The following is a 21628-nucleotide window of genomic DNA, read 5'->3' on the forward strand; positions in this document are numbered from 1 at the left end:
ACCATTTATTTTACATAATATTTACTATTAAATAAAATAAAATCAATAAAATAAAAATTGTTTGCAATTCGTACTAGAGGACGACCGGTAGTGGATTTTGCCGATACGATAACTAAGGTAGTGAGAATGGCCGATAACCGATTAATCGGCCGATACTTTTCAAATTGATTTATAGAATGTAAAAAAATAACATTAAAATTAAAATCCCATTCTTTCTTCACTATGACTATGATGAGTCCAAAATTAATAAAATCGCAGATGCAGTTTTTGTTCAACCAAAATCCCAATAATAACCAGAAAAAAAAAATTAAAAAAAATTACAATTTGGTCCATAACGCGGGACTTTTATGTATAAACAAGCCCGAAACTCACCAGGGACTCTTATTTTGAAATTATTAAATGGTGAAAAAACTATCGGCAACTATCAACAGTTTTATGCCGATAACCGTTAGTTCCAAAAAGCAACTATCGGCTCCGATTAATCGGTAAAACCGATATATCGGTCTACCTCTAATCAAAACCCCACAAAATCTCATATATTCAAACAAATGATAGTAAATAAAATACAATTTACAGGATTTATATAAAATATCAATATCAAATCAAAATAAATATCTTGCCAATTCAGCAATCAACATAATAGCAGATGTATCAGCCAGTCATCGTTATCAATTATTTAATATCGCACATTGGCAGATTGTTTGCAATTCATACAATTTGCACTACTAGAATTTTTATTTAAAACTATTGGCTTAAATCTCTATTTTGTTCCAGCTAAAGTGTTCATGTGAGTTAAAAAACGTTTAAAAAATCGTACCAGTTTAATGTAAACAATTCAGTCAGTTTGAGTTAAAAATGTGCTTTTTGTTTATAACGGAGACCATGTAGAGACATAGAGAATAAAGTTATAAATTAAATTTCTTTCGAAGATGTGTACTTAATTATCAGTGATTTGAAACAATGTAGCATTAAGAAGCATAACCACGAAACTATCGGTATCGGATTGCTTGTAATTTAGGTGTCTGTTATGCTTTTAGAAAAATTTTTTTTTTTTTTTTTTTTACTGTCACACAACGTAATGCGCCCCCTCCATTCCCCTGGACACTTGTCCTAATTGGCAGTTGTGATATATAGTGCACAGTGAAAGAGTCTCCTATAGAGTGCAGGTCAGTTAAGGGATGATATTATAACTTTAAATAAGTGTTTCTTTTAAGAGGGTTTAATCATATACTCACATTATCCTTGGCATTAAAGTAAACTATATCATCCTCCTGCAGAGAGAGGGAAAAATAAGAAAAGACAACTTTGAGAAAAGCTAGGATTCAGGATAGAACAGAAACATGATTTACTGCCATACAACTGGGGCAGATGAAAACTTGTTTCCATGATGTCACTATAGAACAGCACTATGTTAAGTCTCCATGGGCATCAAATCTGACCCTGTTTACTTTTTAATGCACATTCATGGTCTTATTGTGCATTATTTACTTTGAAACATATATTTAAAAAGGTACAAGGAATGTGTTTTAATACCTTTAATTTGATGAATATTTAAAGTCATTTATTCACATTATTCACAAAAAAAAAAAAAAAAAAAAAAAAAAAATCTATGAACTTGCGAATGCATATTAAACTAGATTTTTAAAAGATTTCTAATTTTTATCACCTCGGACAATATTATTATAAAAATAACTTTAAAAAATGGCAAGTAGTGTTAACATCAAGTAAAAGTTATTAAAATGCTTTTGTGACGAGGAGGAGGGCGTGGCCGGGCCGTGATAGAGCACGGCCGGCGCTGAATAAGCTGATCAGTGGGAGAGCGAGATAACGGGCAACCGGAGACACCGGTCGAGAGAGAGAGAGACACATGTGACCGTGTTGCATGTGTGTCTGTGTCCTTATGTTTTATGTTGTTTTAAGTTCATTTATATCATTAAACTTTATGTTGACTGTTCAGCCGGTTCCCGCCTCCTCCTTGCCCATCCTTATACTGTTACAGTGGTGCCGAAACCCGGGAAGGAGGAGGGATGTGCTGTCGCGGAGTCCTCACTGCTGCCATCCGCCAGTGGAGCAGCCGCGGCCGTCTGTCTGGGGACGGAGGGGTCGCTGCCGGCCGCCGAGAGCCGGAGGAACCGCTGCCGTCCGCCGGGGGAGGAGCAAGCTGGCATCCACCAGAGGGCAGAGGAGCGGTTGAGGACCGGGCGACAGCACATCCGGGAGCCGGCGAGCAAGTTCTTCTCTCTCTCTCCTCTCTCTCTCTCTCTCTGTGTCTCCACTCACCCTTTCCCTCTCCCCACGCCTCCCCTCGTCTCTCCCCCCAAGTTTGCAGGAGGTGGGGTGGACCACCGGCTGACAGAACAGCCAGAAGGGCAGCGTCTCGCCCCCAGAGATGGAGGGGGAGTTAGTCAGACCGGTGGCACCCCGGCCTGAATCGGGCGGGGGAGGAGTGTGGCCACGCCGTGATGAAGCATGGCCGACGCTGAATCAGCTGATCAGCGGGAGAGCGAGATAAAGGGGCGGCCGGAGGTGCTGGCTCGAGAGAGAGAGAGTGATGCACACGGCTGCATGTTTGTTTATGTTGGTTTTAAGTTTAAGTTTTAAGTTTACCTTTAAACTTTATGTTTACTGTTCAACCGGTTCCCACCTCCTCCTTACCCGTCCTTTAACTGTTACACCCTTCATTGCTTTTTCTTTTTTTTTTTTTATAAATATCATGAATTTTTGAGCCACAAATATCATAGAGTTTTCTCAGGGTTACTCCAGATATTTTTACATTTCTATGCAAATTTTGTTCAGGTCAGGTGATATATATATATATATTTTTTTTAAACTTGACACATTCGTGAGGTTCTAAAGGGGTGCTCTCTATTTTATGGTTTTATTGTCACATGATTTTATTGTTAATATTGACATACTATTTGTTATTTAAGCTTCAGAAAAATATTTACTGATCTCAGAAATACAGTATATCATGCTAATCACAGTGTATGTGAAATATATTTTTGAATAACTTCATAAATTAGGACAAAAAAATACATAAATTGAGCATCATGTCACTGATCCCTTTACACTTTCGGAAGAGCAGCGCTTGCCCATAAAAAACCACCACTAATAACTGTGCTTACCTGTACATTTACAAGTACTGCAGGCACAGTTCATATGCTCTTGCTGAACATTTGCTTTGTAGTTAACTTGCAAGTATGCATGCAGTGTATCAGGGAGAGCCAAAGAAAGCTGGAAGTTATAATAACCTGCTGATGTTACAAAGCTCTGGAACATCAGCGTTGTTGGAATCAGGTGTTTTTTAGTCATTCAGAGCATATGGTGTGTTAGTGTGTGTCTACAATGAATATGAATCCACGAGAGATATGCAGAATGTGTATTCAGTGAAATAAAATCTTGAGACATCTGTGAGAGTGTGGGTAGTGAAATTATATCCACAGTATTAAGCAGCAACACATTCCCTCACCGACACACACACACAAAAGCACACACACACACACACACACACACACACACACACACTCACACACTGGGGTCAGAAGAGGCCTCAGAATATTTATTTATAAATCAATGTATAAATCCCCTTGTTTGTTTGCATTTAATTTAATGAATCTTGATTTCATTTACTGGAACGTCTTGGCATGATGATGAGTTTTAACACACGAGCCATTTAGCACTGAAATTGAGCCGAGGTATTATCAATTTCAAAAGCCTCTCCCACTGCTGGTGTCTTCATTTGGAATGATCTAATCAAGAATCTGCAGAACATCATATTTTATCCTTGAATAGCATGCAAGTCATTTCAAAGACATCTGAGATTCCTTCCGTTGCCTTAAATAAACGTATGTACAAGGCGGATGTGAAAACTGATACAATTGGAAAAAAGAACAATAAAACGGATAATTCTGGTCCTGGATGCTGATTGGTCAATACAGTGTTCTAGTTGTGCTAAAATACATAGCAATAAGCTACTTGTGAGGGAACTACTTTTAGGCAGAAGGGAAAGTAGATAATAAAACATGCATCTGAAATGATGTTTCTGAGTTTTGCTTGAATAAAAGCAATAGAACGCTCAAAATAGTGTGCTTTGCATTATGTTGTCATGCATGTGTTTAGAGTTTGCAATAACACACGACTGAGGGTTTTATTGCTTAAAATCTCTAAATATTTCTAAAAATGTATTGCATATAAAATAAAATAACATATTTGGGTAAATGGACAAGAAATCTTGTACAATTACTTACTTCAAACTCATCTTTCCATTGATGCTCCATTTGAAAATTCTCTGCAGCAGTTGCCAAAGTCTAAAAAAAACAAAAAGAACAACAAAAAAATAAACAATTTTAATTAGTTACTACATCAAAGTACCAATGATCAAAGTAGCTTTGATCATGAGCTGGTAAATTAAATGTAATAACAATAGACACCACTGTCATCTAATGCAATATCACCTGCCTTAAACATGATATGCATTAATTGAGCTTTAATTCCAGGAAATAAAAAAAAAAAGGATTAAGTAGGTAATTTAGGCATAATTTGTGTCCATGAATGTTTGAAATAAATAGTTTGTTTTAGGTACTGACACCGTCACCATTTCCATATACGTTTTTCACCATTTTATCTCAAATATATTTTTTATCTAAAATAAATAAATAAATTTACATGAGTTTTTATTGTGAATAAATAAAGGTGCATTTGTAGTTTCAATATTATTTGTACTTCAGACCTTTGTTTTGTTGGGCAAGAAAAACTAGTTTCATACCATAAGACCCAAAATTTGGTTTTTGACCAAATGAAAATGGGTAAAATTTCACATGGAGCCACATTGAGAGCCCAATATCTCTGAGATTTAACCATATAGGGCCTTAAAAATGAAGATACAAAAAGGAAAGTTTGTTCTGAACCAGAATCTAAAAGGATATTAATATATATTTAATACTTCTGGCGTTATAGACACTCAAACTTTGGAAAAACAACACAAAAAAGTGTTTTCCCCCATTTTTGGACTCACACAATTGGCATATAATGCAACACGATGTGCTGAAGTCAACTGATTTTAGAAATAGAGCTACCAATCTAGGTGTAAACATAAAATAATGATGCTGACACCTTTGTGCGGTCATTTTTTTTTACCTGTAGTTTTGCTCCAAAATCATAGGCGAAAATTGTCATTTTGACCCCCCTCTAGAAAATAATGGATTACTCCTTAAATATCGATCTTGTGGCTTTCATCATAATTTATGTTTATCTTGCTTCAGAAAAAAAGTATTAACAAAATAAAACATTTACGCCAGGGAAGTTAAAGTATTTCATGTCAACTACCCTGTATATAGTGCCAAAACACAACACATAATTTCTGAATTCTCATCCTGAAAAAATGAAACAGTCTTGCTCTGGCTGCTCTGTTTCTGGCCCAAAAAGTTTTGGGCAAAAAGTTTGGCAGGATGATGCACTCTGTTTTAGAAGGACCAGAACAGAACAGAACATTCAGGTCTTGGTTGTGTCATCCGGTGCTCTCGTCAGCTCAACCCTCAAACACGCACACAAACACACACATGCACACGTGCACGTGCATACGCACACACACATGCACACACACAAACACACACGCGGATGGGCTCTGGCAGAATTCTCAACTACGCATGACTGTGGTTTAAATAATCTAAATCACTAGTGTACAATGTTAACCGATATATCATTTACTTTTACTTGACAATTTTTCGCCCTCTTGGAGGGAGCTCTTTTACAAAAGAGCCATGAAAACCATGTTCTCCTAACATCCCCTTTAAAGAAAGGAAAGAAAAAGAAAGGAATGAACGAAGAAAGGAACAAACTTTTATAACAGAAAAATGGGAAGGAAATAGGGAAGGAAGAAAGGAAAGAAGGAAAAAAGAAAGAAAGGAACAAAAGAACAAAGGAATAAACTTATTAGAACAACAGGAGCTGCCATTGGAAAATGATGGGAAGAAAGGGGAGAGGGAGGGAAGGAAGGAAGCATCAAACTTTTACAACAAAGGGACCTGCTACAAAAAAAAAAAATGGGAAGGAAGTAACGAAAGGATGGAACATTTACAACAATAGGAACTGCCATTGGATATTGATGGGAAAGAAGGTGGGAAGGAAGGAAGGAAGGAGGAAGGAAAGAAGGAAGGAAGGAAGGAAGGAAGGAAGGAAGGAAGTAAAGGAAGGAAGGAAGGAAGAAATTAAAGGAAGGAAGTAAAGGAAAGAAGGAAGGAAGGAAGTAAAGGAAGGAAGGTAGGAAGGAAGGAAGAAAGTAAAGGAAGGAAGGAAGGATGGAAGAAAGTAAAGGAAGGAAGTAAAGGAAGGAAGGAAGGAAGGTAGGAAGGAAGGAAGGAAGAAAGTAAAGGAAGGAAGGAAGGAAGGAAGTAAAGGAAGGAAGGAAGTAAAGGATGGAAGTAAATGAAGGAAGGAAGGAAGGAAGTAAAGGAAGGAAGAAAGTAAAGGAAGGAAGGAAAGAAGGAAGGAAGTAAAGGATGGAAGTAAATGAAGGAAGGAAGGAAGGAAGGAAGGAAGGAAGAAAGAAAGAAAGAAAGAAAGAAAGGAAGGAAGGAAGGAAGAAAGTAAAGGAAGGAAGGAAGGAAAGAAGGAAGGAAGGTAGGAAGGAAGGAAGGAAGAAAGTAAAGGTTTGAAGGAAGGTAGGTAGGAAAGAAGGAAGGAAATACAGAAATGAACAAAGGATTAAACTTTTAGAACAATAGGACCTGCCATTGGAATATAATGGGAAGGAAGGGTAAAGGGAGGGAAAGAAGGAAATAGAAAGGACGGAAGGGAGAAAGGAATAAATGAAGAACAAAGAAAGGAGGGAAGGAAGAAGGAAGTATGGAAAGAAAGAAGGAAGGAAGGAAGGAAATAGAAGGAAGGAACTTTTACAAAAATGGGACCTGCCACTGGAAAATGGGAAGGAATAAATAAAGGACAAAACTTTTACAACAACAACAACTACCATCAGAAAAATGCATGTTTATCCTACTATCCAGATACTATGGATGCTGCTCTTATAAACAGTCGGGCACACAAACACACACACACACACACACACACACACACACACACACAATTAGACACTCTAGAGCAGTAAGTCTGAGCTGAGAGCCAGCAGTCTCCTCACCTCCTCTGCACAGTCTGGGAACAACTAAAAATACACAGTTTCACACTCAGGCACATACACATTTACACATGCACCTGGCACACATAAAGATCAGCTTGTTATTCAGAATATGGAAGACTGTGGTCAGACTAACCTTACTCATAAAATATGAGATAAAAATCAAAGAAATTTAAAATACCATGTCACTCCCCCTCATACAAACACGCTGCAATTATTCCACACTGTGAGCGCAGCAACATGTCGATATATCCATGCGGCATCGACAGCATGCTGCTGCCATAACAACCGTTTCCAGGAAAGACTCATTAGTGGCCTGCGCTCTTTAGAGGTCCTCAAGGAGTGAAGGTTCATGAAGTTCATAATGTAAACCGAGACTGAAGAATTTCTACTCATTATAGAGAATAATCAATTACGTAGAATAGAGATAATGAAAGATGGAGGTGAGCGATCCATTATTTCGAGTTTCCTTGTGAAAGGAAAGAATCTCTCATTTGTGTGAGAACACAAGCAGCCACTCAGTGAGAAGATATAATTCTAATGTGTCATCTAGGCGATATAATGAGTAAAAGCCACAGGAGATACACAGTAGCTGGTTACAATTTACAGAAGGAAGGAATGAAAGAAAGAAGGAAAGAAAGGAGGGAGGGAGTGAGGGAACGAAGGAAGGACAGAAGAAAAAAGGAAGTGAGGAAGAAAGGAAGGAATTATGGAAGGAGGAAGAGGATAGAAGGTAGAAAGGATGGAAGAAAAATGCAAGGAAGCAAGAAAGAATGGATGGAAGGTAGAAAGGAAGGTCAGATGAGAAAGGAGGACAGAATAAAGGAAGGTAAGAAGGAAGGAAACAGAAAGGAAGAAAGAAAGGAAATAAAAAAGAATGCTGGAAGAAAGTAAGGAAGCCTTAAGAATAAAAGGAAGAAAGGGAAGAAGGAATAATGAAGGCAGGATGAAAGGTAGAAAGACAGCATGGAAGAAAAAAAGGAAGGACAGAATGAAAAAAATGGTTGGAAGGACGGAAAAAGGATGGAAGAAAAAAGAAAGGACAGATGGAAGGAAGGAAATAGAAAGGATAGAAGGAAGAAATGAAGGAAGGAAGGAAGGAAGGACAGAAGGAAGGTAGGAATGATTTAAGGAAGGAATGAAGGAAGAAAGGAAATAAGAAAAAAATGCTGGAAGAAAGTAAGGAAGCCTTAAGAATAAAAGGAAGAAAGGGAAGAAGGAATAACGAAGGAAGGATAAAAGGTAGAAAGAAAGCATGGAATAAAAAAAAGGAAGGACAGAATGAAAAAATAATGGTTGGAAGGAAGGAAGAAAGAAAGGAAGAACGGAAGGAAGGACAGAAGGAAGAGAAAAGAAAGAAAGGAAGGAATGAAAAAAAGAAGGACATACAGAAAGAAAGTCGTACAGAAAAAAAGACATACAGAAAGAAAGAAAGAAAGAAAGAAAGAAAGGTAAAACAGAAAGGAACGAAGGATTAAACTTTTAGAACAATAGGACCTGCCATTGGAAAATAATGGGAAGGAAGGGTAAAGGGAGGGAAATTTTTTTATTTTTGATTGAAGATGTAGGAAGACAAAAGGTGCTAAATCAAGCCTGCATTTTTAACAAAGTATTTTTCAGTAGCGACTCCAGCAGTGGCACTGAGGCGACGCGTTACAGGTACTAATGCGCTTGGTAAATCAAGACCTTAATGTCAGAGTGTTTCTGGGGCTGATGGACACAGTAATAAACTACAGCCGTGTTTGCTTGTTCATTCCCGCTAGTTCACTCCCCGCCAATTCATCAACCTGATTACAGTAACCGCAGTGGAATCAATAACCTCACAGGAGCTCCATCAATACCTTCACTCCACTTTAATCATGCCAGTCTGAACACACACAGAGAGAGAGAGAGAGAGAGAGAGAGAGAGAGAGAGAGAGAGAGAGAGAGAGAGAGAGAGAGAGAGAGGGAAAGAAAGAAAGAGTAGAGAAACAGTGAAAGAAAGCACTGAAATACTAATGTTTGCAAGGCAGCCAAAGAATAGTGTTAAAAGGTAAAGCATGTCATTTTATGGATGTTAAAATACTTGTATTTTATCTTAATGTAAAGTCCAGTGGATAAATCTGGCAGAAGTTCCAGAGCGGCTAACAGTGCTTCATCTTTCTTAAGAAAATATAGCTAAAACACAAAATATCCAAGACATTATCAACAAAAAAAAGTTCAAATGTTGTCTGTACGCCAGGAAACTTGTAATGGAGCAAAAACGAACTAGTCAAAGATGCCATCCAAACCTTTCTAGCCATGAAAACGCATGACAAATGAAGGCCTGAGTTTATACGAGTGCATTCATCTTTTTTTGCAATTCGCATTAAGTCTCTCTTTCACTTCCAGAATGCAAAGCTACCTGCTGCATACACACTCTGTGCAACCGTCAACCTCATTCATTCTGTATGTATCACAACATATCCCAGCAACCTTTCTCCTCATCTCATTCTGGCTACATTTGTCTAAAAGTCACCTTCCCATTAAAGCATTGCAATATTTTACCTCACAACATTAGTTTAATTGCAAATAATATCATTAAATATAATATCATTGTAATCTCACCAGGTCCTAATGATTCCCGCCTCTATGACGCATCCCCTGAATGCACAGCTGTAACCTTACAACATAGTTGGTCCATTATTCCAGGACAAAGACCCAGACAGATTGTGGAGTGACACAGGCTATAAACTAAGCAAGGCCGGAGGTATATTGCTTTCTAATGGGAGACTTGGCTGAGCGCCGTCATTGAGTTACGGCTGTCCGTCATATATCCTGCATGGTGCGACTCTCCTGGGAAACAGCGAGCTACATAAATGATTCAAGAACTGATGTGTGTGTCTACTCACAGATGAAGATGTCCTCTGCACTGTGGTGATGGACTAGAGCATCTAACTGATGTGGATCGCCGGCATGCCCAGGCAGACGTTTAGGGAATGACATTCAAATGCAATTATACGCAATAACAAAACAAGCCTTGACAAAAACAGCCAGTATAGTGGCAGTATGATGGGGGGAAAACAAAACAACCAACAACAATATTAATTTTGGAGAATAAAACAAAAACTATGTATATTAAAGATAGATAGTAAAATTATATTTTGAATATTATGCATGCACATTACTAAAATTATGCAAACTGGTACATAGGCCCACTTACAGTATATTATTAAAATTTACTGATTCAAAGGCAGAGAAAATACCTGTATAGAGGGGCCCTATTTTAAGAGCACAAGCATAAAGCGCAGCGCAATGCAGTCATGAGCACAAGTCAATGGGCATGGCCATGAAGTTTTTCATATTTTCATGCAAGCAAGTGCTAAGTTTAGGCGCAAGTGGGTTTGGTGAAATCATGAGGTGAAATCATGGTTCTTCTCCGGTCCAGTCTCCGTCCAATAATGAAAAATGTGATTCATATGAATGTACGCTCCGTTAAATTATAGAGAATGTACAGTAAGTATTATTAATCATTTTCATCTAGTGACACAAATCATGGCTAGTATTAACAGCGATTGAATCGGCTTGCCCTTCACTTCTACCAGCCGACACTGATCAAAATAAATACATTGATTTATTGAAACAAAAAAATTAAACCAAAAATATTTCTAAATTCAAATTACACTTAAAACAAAACGAAAATATAATCAAAATAACGAAGTGGTCAAACAATCATACTAAATAAACATTTTACTCTCTCCAACTTCTTCCACCAGCCTCTTTTGTATTGACTTATACAAAATATTTTTATTATATTAAATATAAATATTATATTTTTGTATTAAATAACTATACGACAACAGGTGGAAAATTACTATTCAAAATTAAATAATAAATACATTGTAAATATGCAATAATAATAATAACACATATTAACATAACAATACAAAAATAATAATAATAATAATAATAATAAAAATAATAACAATAAAATATAATAATAATGATAATAATTGACAAATAAACCATGACCTCTAGAAAGTTTAACACAAATCTTTTTTTTTTTGTTGTTTCAACAAACGGCTTCAGTAGCGATTGAAGGGATATAATCTGTTGTTCTGAACTTTCCGAATTTGGACATGAACTTTATTTGCACCTGCTGGTGAAATCTCTAAACTGCAAAGGAACTGAATTTGACTTTGCACTGAGATAAGAGGTGGAAACGTCTTAGCACAATGACCAAATTCTCAGGAAAATAGTAAATTGCACTTTGCGCCACTTAATTTACATACAATAGACCTACAGTTTGTGCGCCTACACCCATTGCAAATAGCAAATACTCCCACCCATGCCCATTTGTGCTTTGTGCTGGCACAAAAATAGAGCCCGAGATGTAACAGGTGTTTATCAGGATTATAAAGAAGTCCATATTAAGCGTTTCTATTCACCCTGCAGCTGAGTAGTTCTGGTAGCACCATACAAAAAGGATTTTTGCTATTTTTGCTGTTCTTGTCACATGTGATGAGGCAAAACTAGATTACTCCAATGTCATGCTCATGCACTGTAGTCAGTTCTGTTATGGTCATAAACAAGAGCAATAGTTTTATCACTCGACAGCAGAGATGCGGTTTAAAGCCATTTGCATGTCGAATTGACAGGTTCATACATGATGTAATGTAATGATGTATAAAACGTGCTAATCATGTGCTCAGTGTGCATGCTCACACTAGACTCAAAAAGCATTCAATGCACGGTGGAATTCTGCACAAGCTAGAACGAGACGCAGCAGCGCTGATTACTTGCACTTTTTATTACAATAGAAAGACTAAATTATTGATTTGATTTGTTCATCTGTGTGGTTTTGTTTACAAATTCTCAACTACTGTACGTTAATGTGAAAAACTTGTGCTATACCCACAATCCCGCACTGAATTTCAGGCCCTGAATATATTGCTATTGCATAATATAAAATTAGGGATGCACTGATATGAACATTTTTGGCCAATACAGATACCAATAAAAAAAATAATAATAATAATAAAAAAAAACTACAGGCCGATAATAACAATACCAATATTTTGCAACTAACCTTATTTTGTCATCAGATCACTGTTTTACATAGGAATGCTTAAAACATTTTACAAAGAGGTACAAAAGCTTTTAAGTGCCGCTTTAACAACTGTCATGTCCGTTTATGCCGTTTTTCCACATTAACTTAAGGTAAATTAATATTACCTGTTCTTAGGAGTGTCAACCCCTCTGCATATTGTGGCCATTATTATTGCTGGATTGTGCATTTGAATTCACAGAGTTTTTAAAAAGTTTGTTACTAATTAATTATAAATAAACCATTGTTTTTTCATATCAGCATTTTCATGCTTAATTTGGTCAATTAATGGCTGATAAATATCGGCAGCTGATACATCGGTGCATCCCTATATTCTATTCTATGCAATTCTATTCTATTCCCTTGATATCACTGCACCACAGGGTAATTTTCCATATTATTTTGTCATGTTAAGACAGCTTTTGAAGTCTTACGTGGATCCCATACAACTGCTGATTAACACAGAATTGAATGAAACAGCACAAAAGGAAGTGTTATGATAGGATTATCCACTATTGTCAACAAGTTGCAAATGGGATATTCAAAGAACCTGGCAATCCAGAGACAGCGGATGATCAGGGTGATGGAAACCAATAGAGAGGTTGTGTCTTTAATATTGCTGATTCTCCCCAGGGACATTCAGCCTGACAACAATGTTGTATTCATGGCAGGATCTCAACACTGCTGTTCTTTCCTCTTGAGAGAGCTAGAGGAACGATCTAATTACCTCCAGGACATTACATCTGGTTCCATTATTTAAGGGGATAATCGTTAAACACGGCAGCCAACATTAGGCAGATGGTTTAGTGTGATGCCTGATTAGAAAGAATCCCTCAGACTACAATAGCATGGACCCCACAAAGTGCAATTTGGGATACACATGCTCAGTGCAATTTTACTGAAGCACATATTTCATTTTCAAGTTTATTCACTCTTCGTGTGCATGACTACTAGGTACTTGCATGTTTAGGATTGACATTAGTGGCAAAAGGAAATCAAACTTTACCCTATTTACTTTTTGAGTATGATGCTACAAGCTTGGCACACCTATTTTTGGGCAGTTTCTCCCATTCTTCTTTGCAGGACCTCTCAAGCTCCATCAGATTGGATGGGGAGCGTCGGTGCACAGCCATTTTCAGATCTCTCCAGAGATGTTCAATCGGGTTCAAGTCTGGGCTCTGGCTGGGCCACTCAAGGACATTCACAGAGTTGTCCTGTAGCCACTCCTTTGTTATCTTGGCTGTGTGCTTAGGGTTGTTGTCCTGTTGGAAGATAAACCTTCACCCCAATCTGAGGTCCAGAGTGCTCTGGAGCAGGTTTTCATCAAGAATGTCTCTGTACATTGCTGCATTCATCTTTCCCTCGATCCTGACTAGTCTCCCAGTTCCTGCCGCTGAAAAACATCCCCACAGCATGATGCTGCCACCACCATGCTTCACTGTAGGGATGGTATTGGCCAGGTGATGAGCGGTGCCTGGTTTCCTCCAGACATGACGCTTGCCATTCAGGCCAAAGTGTTCAATCTTTGTTTCTCATGGTCTGAGAGTCCTTCAGGTGCCTTTTGGCAAACTCCAGGTGGGCTGTCATGTGCCTTTTACTGAGGAGTGGCTTCCGTCCGGCCACTCTACCATACAGGCCTGATTGGTGGAGTGCTGCAGAGATGGTTGTTCTTCTGGAAGGTTCTCCTCTCTCCACAGAGAAATGCTGGAGCTCTGTCAGAGTGACCATCGGGTTCTTGGTCACCTCCCTGACTAAGGCCCTTCTCCACCGATCGCTCAGTTTGGCCAGGCAGCCAGCTCAAGGAAGAGTCCTGATGGTTCCAAACTTCTTCCATTTACGGATGATGGAGGCCACTGTGCTCATTGGGACCTTCAATGCTGCAGAAGTTTTTCTGTACCCTTCCCCAGATCTGTACCTCGATACAATCCTGTCTCAGAGGTCTACAGACAATTCCTTGGACTTCATGGCTTGGTTTGTGCTCTGACATGCACTGTTAACTGTGGGACCTTATATAGACAGGTGTGTGCCTTTCCAAATCATGTCCAATCAACTGAATTTACCACAGGTGGACTCCAATCAAGTTGTAGAAACATCTCAAGGATGATCAGTGGAAACAGGATGCACCTGAGCTCAATTTTGAGTGTCATGGTAAAGGCTGTGAATACTTATGTACATGTGATTTTTTTCATGTACATTGAATTTTATTTATTTATTTATTTATTTATTTATTTTGTAATACTTTTTCTAAAGAAAGATGAACATAAATTATGACGAAAGCCAAATTATTAAATGCCATGGATTAATATTTACTGAGTAATTCATTATTTTTTGAGGCGGGTCAAAATGAAATATTTCACCTATGATTTTGGAGCAAAACTTCCGGTCAAAAAAATAACCTTAGAAAGGTGTCAGCATCATTATTTTATTTGTACACAGAGATTGGTAGATCTATTACTAAATTCAGTTGACTTCAGCACCACTTGTTGTATTATATGTCAATGGTGTGAGTCCAAATATGGGGAAAAAACACTTTTTTGTGTTGTTTTTCCAAAGTTGGAATGTCTATAACTCCAGAAGTATTAAAGATATCTCAATATCCTTTTAGATTCTGTTTCAGAACAAATTTATTTTTGTATCTTCATTATTAATGCCCTATATGGTTAAATTCCAGAGATATGGGGCTCTCAATATGGCTCCATGCATAAGTTATTAAATGTGGGTCACACAGTATGAAGCTAGTTTTTCATGTCCAACAAAACAAAGGTCTGAGGTACAAATAAGGTTGAAACTAGAAATGTTAAAAACCATATTAATTCACATAAAAAAAATAATGTCCAGAGAGTCCAAAAATACACTATTATTCAAATAAGCGACACATGTGGCTCTTAAGTAAGTGCAATACCTATATCTATTTTTTAATTTTATTTATTTTAGAAATAAATGTCTGCAAAGCTCTGAAATGCATCATTAGAGGTCCAAACACCAAAGTGGCTTTTGACCCCCTCTACAAATAATACATTATGCAGCAAATATTGATCCATGGCATTCAATGTTTTGGCTTTCGTCATCATTTATGTTTATCTTTCACCAGTTTAAAAAATTAATATCACAAACAAAATTGAGCTGGGGACCTCTGGTTGAGTTCACGAAATTATCAAATAGTACAAAATGAATAATATGGCTGTATGTTGTCAAGTTAATACCAAACGCATAGATTCAGGAACACCCAACCCATGCTTTTTATTTATAAAAAGTTTTCTAGGAGCAGTATAGTGCACACTTCATTTCACAAAGTGGCGAGCAGCGTAATCCTATCTGTTCTGCCATATTCAACGTGTTTGATGCAATGGATATAGAGGCACTCAGACAGAGACGTTGCAAACAGAGTGTATTGAGCATCCATCACTAGCCCGGCCCTCATCAGTGCGTCTCTGGCTACCTTCACAAACATGCTGTTATCGACAGCCCTTCGCTAATGAAGAAGCCGATAGGCTGGAGCAGAGAGACAGATACATCCCTCGAGTCCAACTCGCCAGAAAATCAATGAGCCATTTACAACCGCATGCATCCCATGACAACACACACCAATTTACACCCATAGATATTAACTGAACCAGAGTAAAACTCTTAGACAAATGAAAATCTTAAAATGACTATCAGACGCTGATTTAATCTTTCAATCGGCAATATTCCACTAATATCTTTTGAAAGAGAAATACTGTAGTTTATATATAAAAGTTATTTTATTGGATAAATGAGTCATACAGCAGTCTAAACCTGCAACTAACTGGAAAATATTGAACTAAATATTTCCCTCACTCAAATTCAATAAACGTGAAATAAAACCAGACAAGCAGACAAGTTATAAAAAATTTACACAAGTGATACGACAATACTAGTAGGAAAGAAAAATCACACAAGATCTCTATAATAGATCTCTGTTCGTCTGGAAAAGAAGGAAGCGGGAGCCGAATCCACATTCAACAAACTTTAATTAAAACACAACATCAAACTGAAAACACAGCAACATACAACACTGACGCACACACACTTGGCTTCGTGTGCATCTCTCGCTCTCTCTCTCTCTCTCTCTCTCTCTCTGGCGTCCCCGGCTCTTCCCTTATCTCCCTCCCGCTAATTGGGTAACTCAGCGCCGGGTGTGCATCCTCATGGCCCGGCCACACCCTCCTCCTCGTCACACTCCTCCACTGCCCGATTCAGGTCGGGGTGCCATCCGGACTGGCTTACTCATCCCCCTCCCAACCCCCCATATCTGGAGGGGAGACACCACCCTTCCGGACGTTCTGCCACCCAATGGTCCTCCCCGCCTTCTGTGAATCTGAGAGAGACGAGGGGAGGGAGTGGGAGAGAGAAAGCGCGAGTGAGACAGAGAGAACGAGAGGAGAAAGAGAAAAGAAAATGCTCTTCTTCGGCTCCCGTGGGCCCACCGCCAGCCCTCCGCTTCCTGGCGGATGACAGCGACTTCTCCGTCCCCTGGTGGACGGCAACGGCTCCTCCTTCTCCTGGCAGATGGCAGCAGCTCCTCCATCTCCTGGCGGATGGCAGCGGCGAGTTCTCCTGGACAGCGTGCCCTTTCTCCTTTCCCGGGTTTCGGCACCAATGTAACGGATCTCTCTTCGTCTGGGAAAGGAGGAAGCCGGAGCCGAATCCACATTCAACGAACTTTAATTACAACATAACATCAAACTGAAAACACAGCAACATAAAACACTGACGCACACACACTCGGCTTCGTGTGTGTCTCTCTCACTCTCTCTCTCTCTCCTTTATCTCCCTCCCACTAATTAGGCAACTCAGTGCCGGGCGTGCATCCTTTTTCGGGGAAATCAACCTATACGCATAAACTCCTCCCATTTTCAGGCACCCACCTACTTGCAGCATAAGCCCCTCCCACCTGGAGGTCTCCGGTCTGCAGCTATACATACTTGAAAGAAACAGCAAGATGCCGCAATGGTCAAAGAAAAGAAAATATATATATATATATATATATATGTTAATCACGATCTTAATTTGAACGATCCCAATATCAGTTCCTAAAATCACAAGAGGGTACTTAATTTGTCGATCACGATTGACCAGGCAACCAAAGGTTGATCTTGTTAACAGACCAAAAGGAAAAGAGAGTAGAGAGAAACTACACAAATTACCAGAATCTAAAAGATAAATTTTAACTTCCTCATTTCACAGCTCCTGCGGGCTTTATGTGGATGCGCACCTAAATGGTGAACTAAAGTAAATTACAGTCTTGGTGAGTATTTCATGTCATTTATGTCTAAAAAGTGGGACAAAAAGCAGATTTATATCAAAATATCAGACTTGAAGTGTAAATGCAGCCCAATAGTAGGGTACAACAGGGCTAAATGCACACCTTAAGGAAAAGGTGATATCATGCTGATATAGGGGCAATAGTTATAGTGTAAAATTTGTCTACTCACCTTGAACAAAACTGAAAATGTTTTCATTAGCTACAGAAATGTGTTAAACATTAAATTAAATTGCCTCAAAATTAACCTTTATACAACACACACAATGATCTGATAGTTCAGGAAAATGTTGCGGTGTGTAGTGACAAACAGGTGTTTAGGAAAGTACTGTGGCAGTTTTTGTTGCTATCTAGTGTTTTGGGAGGAAATACAATCAAAGGAGGCTTTTACTCCACGGGGCCTTAAGCCCCTACTGCCACTGTCGTACGTCGATAATATTAATCAAACATCGAAAATGAGAAAATCACTCACTGCTCTTGACTGGATAACTTTGGTAGCTTTAAAAAGTATTAATCTCATTTAATTATATAATGAAGGCTAGTAAAAAGTAGTTTTATGCTTATTTCTGTTTTTCAAAATTCATGAAACCAACATGGAAACAAAGATTACATTTATACGAACTTGATACGAATGTTTTAACCTCATGCGACCCCGCGTCCTCATGCATGGACGTCGCATTGTGTCTTCTCTGTTCTGTCATGAAAGGGTTAAACTTTCGACTCATGGAGTCATGTGACCAAACTACATGTCGGTGATCACAGAGGAGTTTGTGTTTGGTTGAAAAGCCGACAAAACTACATGTGGTAAGAAACCTAAACATTAAATTTGAGTCAAAAGAGTCTCTATTTTCATCTGATACGCAATTTAAAAAATTTGAGCGATTTATTGCGAAACAACATGCTGTTAAGCACAATGACACAATGCTTTCATATGTAAGAAAAATAAACATTATAACCAATATATACCCAGATGAATCAGAATCGAATCGAGAGCTTGTGAATCAGGAAGTCCGTACCCAGCCCTACCCTCTAGTGCAGTGGTTCTCAAACTGGTCCTGGAGGCCCCCCAGCATTGCACATTTTGCATGTCGCCCTTTTCTTTGTCTTGGAGTCTCCACTAATGAGCTGATGAGTTGAATCAGGAGTGTTTGAGGAGACATCCAAAATGTGCAGTGTTGAGAGGCCTCCAGGACTGGTTTGAGAAACACCGCTCTAGTGCATGTATACGTTTACGGAGAAAAACAACCGAAAAACAGCACAGATGAAAAATGCATTCAGCTTGAACATGTTCCTAAGAATCAGGTAAACAGAGAAAGAGAGAGAGAAGGAAAGAGAAAAATAGTGAATGTGGTCCAGGTCCCAGACAGCATGTATCTCAAGTGAAGCAGGCAGAGAATGCAAAGCATCCAATTTGGTGCACTGGCCAATAGAGGCGAATGTGGGAGTATTAGAGCGGTGGATTTATGTGGCTGTCTGTGGCCTAACTGAGCTCTGGGGAAAAATCGCCTCTTTCTAGTGGCCTTTCACAAAGGCCAACACACACTGGTGGGGGCAATAAAAATGAGCCAACACCGATGGGTTATTACTCTGTGACGCAAGTGTGTACTCATTTATCTCATGATTGCAAAGCTTCCTAAACACTATACTGTAAGTACAGCCAATACAACAATGAACAGTGACCCCAACATTGCCAAATCCCAAACATTAACGATTTGAACATTTGAATTTGAATGGCCGATTCCTCGCATTCCCAATTATGTCTGAAAGCGCTAGTTTCGCAGAAATGACACATTTCACCTTTAAATCGTTGTCTTTATGGGTAGCCGTATATAAGCACTATAAACAAGTGTTCTAAGCCTGATAACATGCCAGTTATTGAGAATCTGAGCTATGAATTAACAACTCTGTCAGAGAATGGACAAATAAGCAAGAGTATAACGCAGATGTCATACAGAGCCGTCTGGGCTTATTAAGAGCTCTCTGTACACAGCGTGCTTTGATATGAAACTGCCGATCTCATGAACAGACATCAGACTGTGATTATTTCAAGACAAGCCCATCTGCCGGCAAAAGACATTTCACAGAGCTGTGCTTTGCTATGTTGTGTAGATTTATAATGTGTTACATTTTAATACTTGGTTTGATTTGTAAAACAGAGGTTGATTCAACCTCACTCCTTTTCCCCCCAATTATCTCTTTTTAGTCAAGTCATTTTTATTTGTATAGCACTGTTCATAACAAACATCGTTTCAAAAAATCATGCATTAACAAAAAATGGCTTTTGTTGTCAATTAATTTTTACACTGAATTCATTTCACGTTGTATTTTTCGTTTCTGAAACGCGGTTACTTTTGTGTCAGCAATGCGAGTACTGTGGGGGGTTATCTCAAATAATCGAGTTTAGATCAATAATCATGATCGGACGAATAATGAACAATCCCGACAGGATTATCGTGAAAAAAATAAAATGGATTCTTAAAGGAATATTCCGGGTTCAATACAAGTTAAGCTCAATCGACAGCATTTGTTGCATAATGTTGAGTACCACAAAAACTACTTCGACTCGTCCCTCCTTTTCTTTTTCTTTTTTTTCTTTTAGTCCTCGTGGTGGCGTAGTAACTCGCCTCAATCAGTGTGGCGGAGGACGAATCTCAGTTGCCTCCGCATCTGAGACCGTCAATCCGCGCATCTTATCAGGTGGCTTGTTGAGTGCATTACCGCGGAGACGTAGCGCATGTGGAGGCTTCATGCTATTCTCCACGACATCCACGCACAACTCACCACGCGCCCCACCGAGAGCGAACCACATTATAGCGACCACGAGGAGGTTACCCCATGTGACTCTACCCTCCCTAGCAACCGGGCCAATTTGGTTGCTTAGGAGACCTGGCTGGAGTCACTCAGCACGCCCTGGATTCGTACTCGTGACTCCAGGTGTAGTAGTTAGCATCTTTACTTGCTGAGCTACCCAGGCCCCCATCCCTCCTTATCTTAAAAAAAAAAAAAAAAAAGCAAAAATGGAGGAAACAGTGAGACACTTACAATGGAAGTGAATGGGGCCAATTTTTTGGAGGGTTTAAATGCAGAAATGTGAACCTTAGAATTTTATAAAAGCACTTACATTAATTATTCAGTTGAAAATTGTGTATTATTTAAGCTGTAAAGTTGTTTAAATCATAATTTTACGGCCTTTTTAGGGTTTACAGTGTTATGTCGCCATGGCAATAAAGTTGTAAAATTGTCTATAACTTTACTCAGATGTGGTTAGTAAGTGATTTTATCACAGTAAAATCATGTTAACACACATATTGTTTACGTCTTGTGTCTATACTTTTATAACAGTGAGTATTTTAGCATTTACAGATTGACCCAATTGACTTCCATTGTAAGTGTCTCACTAGTACACAGATTTGTTCTTTTTTTTTTTTATGAAAAGGAGGGATGAGTCTAAATACATTTATGTGGTAATCAATATTATGCCACAAATGCTGTCAATTGAGCTTAACTTGCATTAAACCCAGAATATTCCTTTAAGCCTTATTCGGATGGGATTCGTTTTCAGGACATGTACAGTAATTATTACTGTGGATGTCCATAATGTTTCCTGTTGATTCAGGGTTCAGGATTAAGGATACAGGATAAGCAATGTCTGTAGAAATTGCAAAGATGGGTGTGTCCACTAAATTTACAATGCCGTCATACCTTTTGACTCAAATATACCCAAATGAATCGGAATCAAATCGAATTAAGAGCCTGTGAATCGTTATCAAATCAAATCGATAAATCTGTATCAATACCCATGACTATTATTTAATGCGTGCTGTCACATAACACCTTGCAGCAGATGCATTGGAGGACAGATTGTATATTAATACATATATAATGTGATTTGAATATGTTTGTCACTGCGAAAGTGATTACCGGTATGTGCGCAGCCGTATTGTTTACATTGCAATGCTGCATGGGATTCTGAGTCTGTCATAGCAAAGATGGTTATAAGAATCAAGCCCTTCCGCTAGTTGCCCCAGAAGTGCTGAAAATACGTGATGGATGAACTAGACTGACTAGTTACCCAAAAATTGTCTGACGTCAAAAAACATTGTCGCATCAAAACAGACAGCTCAAATGGTAATGGCTATTAACTTCTATC

The 21628-nt window shown here is 38.6% G+C and overlaps 1 protein-coding gene across 1 annotated transcript in view; it reads right to left on the bottom strand.

Moving 5' to 3' along the window:
• LOC127455820 (voltage-dependent calcium channel subunit alpha-2/delta-1-like) overlaps positions 1–21628 on the bottom strand; it is a 169673-nt gene that overhangs the window by 115796 nt on the left and 32249 nt on the right. Inside the window, exons 4-5 of the mRNA XM_051723975.1 lie at positions 4248–4307; positions 1236–1271 (exon numbers count right to left, since the gene is read on the bottom strand). Coding sequence (XP_051579935.1) covers positions 1236–1271; positions 4248–4307 — 96 coding nt within the window. The remainder of the gene's footprint in view (positions 1–1235; positions 1272–4247; positions 4308–21628) is intronic.

This window comes from Myxocyprinus asiaticus, chromosome 18, assembly GCF_019703515.2.
Source record: "Myxocyprinus asiaticus isolate MX2 ecotype Aquarium Trade chromosome 18, UBuf_Myxa_2, whole genome shotgun sequence".
In the NCBI taxonomy this organism is placed as follows: domain Eukaryota; kingdom Metazoa; phylum Chordata; class Actinopteri; order Cypriniformes; family Catostomidae; genus Myxocyprinus; species Myxocyprinus asiaticus.